The sequence below is a fragment of the Diachasma alloeum genome, unplaced genomic scaffold, assembly GCF_001412515.2.
Source record: "Diachasma alloeum isolate Michigan unplaced genomic scaffold, Dall2.0 Dall_scaffold_00300, whole genome shotgun sequence".
In the NCBI taxonomy this organism is placed as follows: Eukaryota; Metazoa; Arthropoda; class Insecta; order Hymenoptera; family Braconidae; genus Diachasma; species Diachasma alloeum.
In genome coordinates this window covers 1205984-1215805 of record NW_021680439.1, presented here as the reverse complement: position 1 = coordinate 1215805, position 9822 = coordinate 1205984, and the positions used below count along the sequence as shown (strand labels likewise).

At 34.2% G+C, this 9822-nt stretch overlaps 1 protein-coding gene across 1 annotated transcript; it reads right to left on the bottom strand.

Moving 5' to 3' along the window:
- Nucleotides 1-330: 330 nt before the first annotated feature.
- On the bottom strand, nucleotides 331-8007 carry LOC107039469 (PI-PLC X domain-containing protein 1). Its single transcript, XM_015259086.2, has 5 exons — nucleotides 7693-8007; nucleotides 5252-5466; nucleotides 4343-4553; nucleotides 2124-2388; nucleotides 331-1225 (listed from the first exon to the last, which is right to left on the bottom strand). The coding sequence occupies exons 1-5, from the start codon at nucleotides 7988-7990 to the stop codon at nucleotides 967-969; spliced, it is 1248 nt and encodes a 415-aa protein (XP_015114572.1). The 5' UTR covers nucleotides 7991-8007; the 3' UTR covers nucleotides 331-966.
- Nucleotides 8008-9822: the final 1815 nt, after the last annotated feature.

The following is a 9822-nucleotide window of genomic DNA, read 5'->3' as shown; positions in this document are numbered from 1 at the left end:
CGGTTCTTACGATGTCCTGACAAAACGAGTCTGTGGTAGATTGATAAATTACGAATACATTTATTTTTTTTGTAAAATTTTATATTACATAGTAGACCCGGATTCGATTCCCGGCTTGGGGGGCCAAAATTTGTGACACTCTGAATCTCACGGTTTCATTGTTGAGCGGGAGTCTCGCAAGAGACGGCAAGAAAACTACCTGGGCAGGTTTTTCCCTCAAATGAGGTTTTCCCTTGTCCTGCGACGAATGCGGTACAGGGGGTTGGGCGGTGGGAAGGGAACAAATCGTAAAGACCCGAAAGGGTATACGAGAAGAAAAAAATGTATATGTATATATTACATAGTTTCTGTAATATTTAACTTGAAAAAATGAAATTTCATGAAATCAGTTACTTGGTTCAAACAATTAATTAACATATAATTTCTTATTTGATTCAAACACTTATTGTTACCTTCATCAAGAACTTATGAGGATAGGAAAACTCAATAACTTATGAGCATGCAAAAAATTAAGCAATTTAGATTTTTTCCGGCAACCTATAGAGACAAACTTCTGGATGGTATTGTCTTGGAATATATGCCTTAAGGTGACACGGAACTCCTGTGTCTATAGGAACTTTTAGAATTGTGTTTTCCCCTACAATTATTATTATTTATTTATGAAACTACTTCATTGACTCAATAATCAATGATCAAGTCAAGAAAGTAATTCCAAAGATAAAAACTTATAATTTTAGGAGAAAACACAATTCTTAAAGCTCATATAGACAGGGGTCCCATTTCCCCTTAAGGGGAAGTAGCAAAATGTTTCTGAAGATCGTTCTTTTAGTGGTAAATGAGAGCTACCCAAAAGGTCTCTCCATTAATTTCACTATCTCTCAGATTAACAGATATTTCTTGAAAACTCAAGTATCAGTAGTGATTTTCTTTTCCTCCGTCATCGATATTAAATTCTCATTCAGACCCCTAACGGCGAGCCCATTGGGCCCTTTTTTCATTCCACCAGATGGCAAGATCTACGATTCCACTGGCATGGAGAAAATCAACTGCAACAATATTAGCGGATGCATTAAATTCCTCGTGATACCATTCCGGAATGAACTCCCCAGCTTCATCTGCCCAGGCACGTATACTATTGTCTGTCAACGGCGTGAGATCCGTCACAACGCTCCCCACATTATGAGTTAATTCAGCCATGTCTGCTACGGGGACTACGGTCGAGTTCCTTCGAAGTATGAAAATGAAACAATATAATTTGGGATTAGAGAGAAAATATTAAATGTTTTTGATTCTGTTGTGCAGTGGTAAAGGGTAATGAGTCAAATGGCATTTTTATTTATTTCGCATTCATCCCGTGTGTATAGCGGAGAAGAGAGTAATGAGTCAAGTAGTCCCAGACTTGATTACAATGTATATGGGTCATTTCACCAAACATTGTTGAGACATCCGGCTCCAAAATTTTCGACATTTTTTTTTTTTTAATTCTTACATAGAAATAATGGACAATTGCTTTCTTCATAACCCGCTCGTCGATATATTTTTTCTAATAAATTAGTAATTTACTTCCGAATGGAACTTGTATGATGATGTATTTTAAATTTAATTCAATAATTCACTGAATTCAACCTTGCCTCAACGCTGACAGCCAACATTACCCTAACAATGGCGGTCAACATTGCCCCAATGTTGACATCCAGCATTGTCCCAATGTTGAATTTTTTTACCTTTTCCGGAATATTAGATTCAAAATAAATTTTTTCAACAACAGATGACGCAATCAATCTCAAGATTGAACGTTTTCATTTTGAAATTCTTAGTTTTGCTCTGACACGATCGAAAATGCCTAAAAAAAATCAAAACGTTTTTTGATCGAAAATTCTCCCAATTTTTCGAAGAAATTATGAGATTTAGAGAAAAATGTGGCAGGCAGACGCGAAACAAAAAGAAAAGAACTGAATTCATTCAAAAAATAAGAAGTAGAAGCACTCATTAATCTTAATTAAGTGTTCTATAGTAATTAAGCGCTCATTAATCACTCGTCACTCCGATTAATTTCGGCAATGATGAGATGTGAATAGTCGATTTGGTACGTATCGCCACTCTCGTACTAGATTGATAATTACCACTTGGCTGGAGAATCAAGGAAGTCATGGAGAGTGGAAAATTCTCGACAGTTACACCATCGTTGTTCTATGCCGGGCCAGAACGTTTCTGAGTCCAGATAGTCCTTCTCAGTGTACGATATTATCAGTCTCTTATTTTGGGACCAATACTCGCTCAATGGAGTTGTCCAGCCCTTCTTAGCACGTGAATGCTCAAAAATATGTCGACTTAATTCCCCTTTCAAGTACTTCATGAAGCGTATGTGATCGTTTTCATTGTCGAAACCTGAAATATTTGGCATTTGATTGGAAGCAGGGATCGCCATCAATATTAAATTTCTGTAATGTCACAAGAATTTGGCTCTTACATTAATGAAGATTTAAAATATGTTGATCCAATTTTTCAAATAATATAATATTAATAATCTGATTTTTCTCGAATAATGATGTATTTAAAATTTGTTAATATGAAACTATAAATTTACCACTAAGTGAATAATTCAAATTTCTTAAAAGGGGATTTTTGATTACACGAATAATTATCAATCTTCCTATCTCAATTATTGATTGATAAAATAATTAAAAATTGAAGTATTTGAATTGATAAGACTGGAGTACTCAAAAAATTTAAGAGTGATGTTAACTAATTGATGGCTACAATGTTTAACGGTAATTCAATATTATAAATTTGGCTATCCCTGACTGGAAGAATCGAAAATTTGACATGAAAATGTTTTGAATGTGTTTTAACAATTAAAAAAAAGAAATTTATGATTGTTGAAAATTTTGAATTTTTCATGAATTTTCCTGAAAGTGAGCGTTCTGATGGTTTCTTCAAATGAGATGTTTCAAGTTCATTCAAGTATGTGTAAATAAAATTTTTCTATTAATATTTTATTAAAGGGCTGAAGGGAGAGATAGAACTGTAAAAAAGATAATCGGTTGTGTAGAAGAAAAGGGATAATATGAATAATGACGCTGATAACATTCAACTAAGTTGAAAATGAATTATGCATGATAGAAGGAAATTATGTGAAAAATCATCATTCGAAAGCATATTGCTAATTTATTAGCAAAAACAACGAAACTCCATACAATACAAGAGCAATTTCCCACTTGTTTCCAAACAGCCCATCTTCGAAACAACGAGAAACGAGTACAGGCCAGACATCAGCATAATCGAAATGTTGAATTACAGTTAAATTTGGAATAAGCCAAATGTCAATATTACTCACCAATCGTTTGATTCTAAAAATAATCATCAATTTAAATATTCAAATTCCGAATTATTTTATCAACCAATAATTGAAAAATTAAATTACCAATAATTATATCATTTTTCAAATTTCAATTACGATAAACAAATCTAAATTACTGCAAGGTGCAACTTCTTATAATATTACTAAAATAATTATTGATGCCGATCTATGGTACATGCAGACTGACTAGTCCATTCCCTTCGTGCACGTATGAAAAAATCGTATAGGAATTTTCTATATGAATTGCGTATAAAAATTCTATAGGATTTCCGTTTATGATATTCGGATATTTCTATAACTATTATTTCTATACATAAATTTTTACATAAATTTTTGTTTTCATATGAAAGATGTCTAAACGCTGCAAAGGAAAACGTAGAGAAATGTCGCAACTTCATACGAAATGTTTCTATACATGTGACAGTGGATCGTATAGGATCAAACCTATAGAAATCGTATAGAAATGATTTGTATAAATATATCCATATAGAAATATCCGAATATCATATACACGAAAATCCCACAGAAATTCTATATGCACTCCGTATAGAAAATTTCTATACGATTTTTCCACACTGAGAAAAATTTCAATGGTAATTTTAACTACAAGGGAATTGTCAAAGAAATTATATTTACAGTAACAATAAACTTTGTGGATTAAACTAGGATTCATCGTTCGATTTACTATGTCAAATAGTGTCATCAACATTATAAGGTAATTTTCACTTTAATGTAATGGTTGAATCTACAATGTTTATTGTTACCGTAACTATTATTTTTTTGACAATTTCCTTGTAATTGAAGTTACCATTGAAATCTCTCTCAGTGCATACTTGCGGCTATCCCTACTTACCCTAATTTTCACTCACATCCATATCTTCCTCGTCTGAAAACCACGGGAACGGTCTAGTCAGTTGGACAGTACACCTACCACTTTTCTACAACAGTTCTTGCTCTACCAAATGCAGTGTCAATACTCACCACTTGGAAATTGCTTCACAGAGAGGATCACTATCTCTTTAGTTTGGTTCAAGAATAGGTCAACATCATGGATAACTTGGCTCATGGGGACCATTTGTACGGGTCCATGGTTCACATAAAAGGTGTTACAGGAACCCCTCACCTTTTTGCACGCGGGTCTTATGTCAAGGAATCGCACGCCCGATTCTAATTGCTCGTAGATTGATGCGTCCTATGAAAATATCGACTCATGTAAGTTAGTGAGATTAGAAAATTTGTTTAACCGATCGAACAGCATCACAGTCTGTTTCATCGCCATTTCGTTGGTGGGCATGTGTAACCGGACGTTATAGCACAGGAATACACAGGCAGTAAAATAATCTCGTTGGATTAGCGCGCCGCACGTGAATCCAGCAAATTTCGTAGGTTAATATACGGACAGACAAATGTGTGAGCAACCTCAGCGGGTGTCATTTGTTTGGATCTGATTTGTTAGAATAACAAGAGGATTATAGCAGGCGGGGCACTACAATTGATTTACAAATTTAAGGAACATGTTTAATTAAATAAACGAATTGCGATTTTCAATTAAATTGTCAGTAAAAATATTAAAATAAAGAGGAGAGTCGTGCAAAAGGGGACGTTTCGTGATCTTCTCGAGTTGTCAATATGAAAAGTTGTCAATATGTGGAGAATTGGAAAAGATCTCAACACCTCCCATTTTGCCCGACCCTCGCCTGGATTAATTTTTTTTCTTCATTTTCTTGGCAATTCATGGTCAGCATGGTCTTTTTCATGGTCAACTCGCGTACTAACAATAATTTTTAGTTGTCTTAGCAAAGCAGATCTCAGCGAACAAGTATTTGCTAGGCTGACAAAATTATTTTTCGTTGAGCTTTTCAATGGGTTTAACATTTAATCATAGCAAACCTGGCAAATGGCCCAATTGGCAGTAAGATTCTTGAGAATTCCATCTTTACCAGGACGCTGGTAGGACCCAGAATCGTGGGTGCCGGGTATGAAAAGATTAGGCAGACTCAAATTTTCGATCAAAGCTTTACGATCTTCCATCCAGTGGAATCGTCCCGGATCACTGTAGCGCTTTAGAGAGGTATCATTTCGGATGATCATCGCGTAATACTTATCTGAAACATTTTTGAAATCAATACAAAATGTAATCCTTGAAGTCGAATCGAAAATAGTCGTTTTCGACTTAGTGAGAAAAATTTTTCTTTTCGGAATAAGAAACGATTCAACTTGGTGAGATAATTTTTGTAATATCTCGGATGGAAATTTCACTCAATTGACCTGGGTCTACATCAGCTTTAGACCCAATACTAGTCAGAAGTTCTTGATTATACTTTTCAGAGGAGAAAATCAAATTTGGCTAGACACGGACGAAAAAATTTAATAGAAAAACCTATCGAATTCGTTAGAAAATTCTATTGAATTTCTATTCAACTTTCTATTAGTTTTTGACTGATTCTATTGACATGTTCAATAGAAAATATTCAGTAGAAAAAGTCAATAGAATTCAATTTTTCTGTATAACTTATTCTATTGAGATATTTTCTATAGAATTTCCTCGGCTCAAATTTTTTAAGTTTTTTCGTTTGATTTTCTTGATGAGAAGAAAAGATAAATGAATGAAAAAACTTAGAAAATTTAAGCCCAGCAAATTCTATACAAAATATATGAAAGGAATAAGTTATATAGAAAAATAGAATTCTGTTGACTTTTTCTATTGAATATTTTCTATTGAACATGTCAATAGAATCAGTCAAAAACTAGTAGAAACTTTAATAGAAATTTAATAGAATTTTCTAACGAATTCGATAGGTTTTTCTATTAACTTTTTTCAGGCGTGGAATAAGGGACTGATCAGTTAAAATGGATTTTAATCAGTTCTGCATCATAAATGTAACGCTTGTCTGGATCCATATCTGATTGAAATGCTGAAATCCGATCCTTCTGATCAGTTCCGGATCCAATACAAATCCAATCGAGGTTTGATTGATCAGAATTGAATCGGAATTCAGTTCATCGCAGTGTATTCGGATACTTTGTTCAAACAATAGATCCTGATCTGAACGGCTAATCAAAGAAATCCTCACTCGTATCGGATCTCTATCTGATCTATCCGAAACTTCGCTGTTGGCCTGGATCGAAATCAGTTCTAATTCCGATATTGGTCAGGTTTTCGTGATTAACTCTTCATGGACGCGGCCTTCTGTCGAATTCAAGTATTTCTAATGAATGGAAAATTATAAAACCGGTATCGAATTGAAGCTACAGTATTCCGGTTTCCAACTTTATTTGTCTGATCAATTTACTCTTCATAAATTTGGAAATAACAAATTTTGAGAACAAGCGTTCACATTCACGTGGGTCGATATCATATATCATGTATTCTGACTGAATCCGCATCGGATCAGATGTTGATCAGACAGATCGGATCCTAGTATTTTGATCAGGCATGGATCCAAATAAGTGTTACATCCCTTATCCAACCTGATCAAAAACACACGGAGATAAAACTTGGATGAAAAATACCTAGGAGATCGTGGCAAATTTTACTGTACGAAAGATAATGGTGAAGCGAAATGTAATTCAATAAAAAAATTCCTGTTTGTGGAGGACATTTTCGGATTCTTTCGGTAAAAGAAACATCTATGGATCCAAAAATTATTCTCCTGGACAGTAAAATTCCTCACACCAGTAAGGTATCTTTTTCTTACCTCCGTGAAATTGCCCCCGTTTTCTTGCATGTGAAATTTTACTGAACGCGTTGGGTAAAAAATGATTCACCGTTACAGAAAAATTCACACTCACTGGGATTATTTTTGATGGAATGCAGGGTAACTTTTACAGTTTCAGCGCGAATTATCCTCACGTTCAGTAAATTTTCTTGGGTCAACGAAGAAAAATTCACTATTGGTCTCGCATTTTCTACCCAATATAGGGCAAAAAAGTACTGAAAAATGAGTTCTCTTCCCGGTTACTTGATTTGTTCGGTAGTTTTTCTCCAACTTTTTTCTCCCTGCAGTTTTTACTAATCAGTCCGTTATTACACCCTGATTTGTTTTTCCAGTTGAGATTCCGCAATATGTTGGAAAATAATTTTCCTGCATTTCATTTACATCCCCAAATTTTTTCAAACTGCAAAAGTTTCTTCAAATCAAGAGAAAAGGATCTGAATTATAGAAGAGTGTTGTAGTTCTCGGAAACTTGTTTTTCGGTGTAGATTTTTGAAGTTCATTTGACCAATTTTATTCAGTATTACTCGTTACAGTCAATTCTAGGCACTGGTATAAGGTATTCCAATAACTTGATTATAACGAATGCTGAACCATACTTCAGTTCATACTCACCCATTCCAAAGGGCGGCGGCGCTCGAAGACCAGTCCTCACAAATTTACTGACGCCTTTTAATTTCTTCACGAATCTTGGTGTTGCCTCTCGCCACGATTTAGGCTCGACATCATACACTCTCAAAGTATCCCCTTTAACAAAATCAGGATGATGATAATAGATTCTCAATTCATTCGGTACTTTAGTTGCTGTAATTGCTCCGGACGAAAACACTATGATGATGTTGTCCAGATCTTTCGATAACGCGACATTGAGCAAGCAAATGTGTGCAACGTATAAAAGTAATCTAGGATACATTTTTGCTGGTTTGTTAAAATATTTTCCACTGACTAATGTCACTGACGTTACATTGGTTTTAAAGGTAAAAATGTGCATTATAAACATGAACGATAAGAGTTGACAATCGTGAATATTCATGCTCTGCTGCTCATTGTGATATTGATCTCAATATTATGTGACAGGATATTTATTATTCTGCTTTGCCGTCAACGCTGGACATCATTATACGCGCACGCGACTTGATCCGAATAAAATGGGATTATACTTTAGATCGAAAATCAAGCAATCCATAGTTTCTCCTTCGACGGATTGAAAAATAGAATTTATGGACCGTGTATAATTCAACCTGAATAATATCCGAGATTACCAATGGTTCATAGGCTTCATACATAGAGATATAAATGTAGGGGAAGTGGTGTCTATACCGCTCACCTAAGGAATATCGATAATGTTTGCATCCCAAACCATAATTGGGATAGACACAGGAGAAAGAATATTTATCCCAATTAACAAAAACATAAAGAATGAAGTGCATGGCATTATTTGGCTATTCAGCTACACTATTAGAAATTTTTTGAAATTTCATGGAAGATATTATAGTAAATCTCATGAGAGTGACATTGAATCGGATTTAGAGGAAAAATAGTTATGAAATTTCAAGTTTTAAGTAGAATTCACGGAAATTCATGAGTTTTCAGTGGGAGTAAGATGGAAATTTCACCACTTGATTGAATTTTCAGTGGAACATGAATATTCAGAAACAAAATGACATAAATTTTCAATTTTCCCCTGGATTTTCCGAATTTTTCTGAATTTTCACAGAATAATTGAATTGAGAAATCAAGCATTTTATTGATTTCCAGCTCATTTGAATAGAAAATCAATGGAATATTTGATTTTTCAATCACAACATTTCCTGAAATTTCAGTGGAACTTGAATGAAAAAAAAATTTCCGGAATTTGGCCCGAAAAATTCAGACGATAATATTCAACAGTGTAGATATTGAAAAGTCTTGGATCCTCAATTCTTGTTTCAATTCCGATGAATTAACAAAAAATGAAGATACGAGCTGAGTGAGCGGTACTGACCACATGCAGCTAATACCGCTCAGTCTGATTCCTATGTCGCTCAGTAATTAACCTCTAGTCAATAGCTTTCAAAATAAAAAAATCTCCGATGTTGGATGATTCGATGAAATGAATGGAAATTAGATTTTATTGCATAAGAACAAAATTATATTGTGAAAATATGAGAATGGTACTTCAATCATTATTCCATTTTTTTGAGGGAATAATAATAAAATATTACAGCTTTATTTCGATTGACCATTTTACTGTTTTTTAGAAGAGTTATACGTTTGAATATTTATTCGTTGTAATCATCCGAACGAGTCACCTAATCTCTCAAACAGTGCATTGACGGCTTAAATAGAACGTCACAACCATTTCTATTTTCAAATTCTTCTTTCATAATCCGAAAATATCTGTTAAAATAGATTTTTATAAGAGGAATTACTAATTATGTTGTGCTTGCATAATTTTTTCCGGCCACAAACAATGGCACACGTGAGCTGTCAGGCATTGAGCGGTATTGGCAGCATCGCCGGAATTTGAGAAAACATTCTCTAGTTAGTAATTAAAAGACGAAAAAAAAAAAATTTCAGTGTCAAATGATGTGAAAAAGAATTATAAAGCGATTGATCACAATTTTATTGGATGATAATGCTATTATCATAGTGAAAAACATTACGTACTGGTCTAGAAAAATTACGCAATAGTAGAGTTCTCATATGGATTGAGAGACAGTGTGGGAAAAATAAGTGGTTATGGAGAGCATGTGGAGAACATGG

What these genes read in the sequence shown, in the direction of transcription:
- LOC107039469 (XM_015259086.2), bottom strand. Translation starts at nt 7,990, where the DNA reads ATGTATCCTAGATTACTTTTATACGTTGCACACATTTGCTTGCTCAAT. An exon ending in GCCGCCGCCCTTTGGAATGG is followed by an intron (nt 5,467 to 7,692) that starts GTGAGTATGAAC and finishes AAAATGTTTCAG; the next exon opens with ATAAGTATTACGCGATGATC. An exon ending in TGTGAAGCAATTTCCAAGTG is followed by an intron (nt 2,389 to 4,342) that starts GTGAGTATTGAC and finishes CAAATATTTCAG; the next exon opens with GTTTCGACAATGAAAACGAT.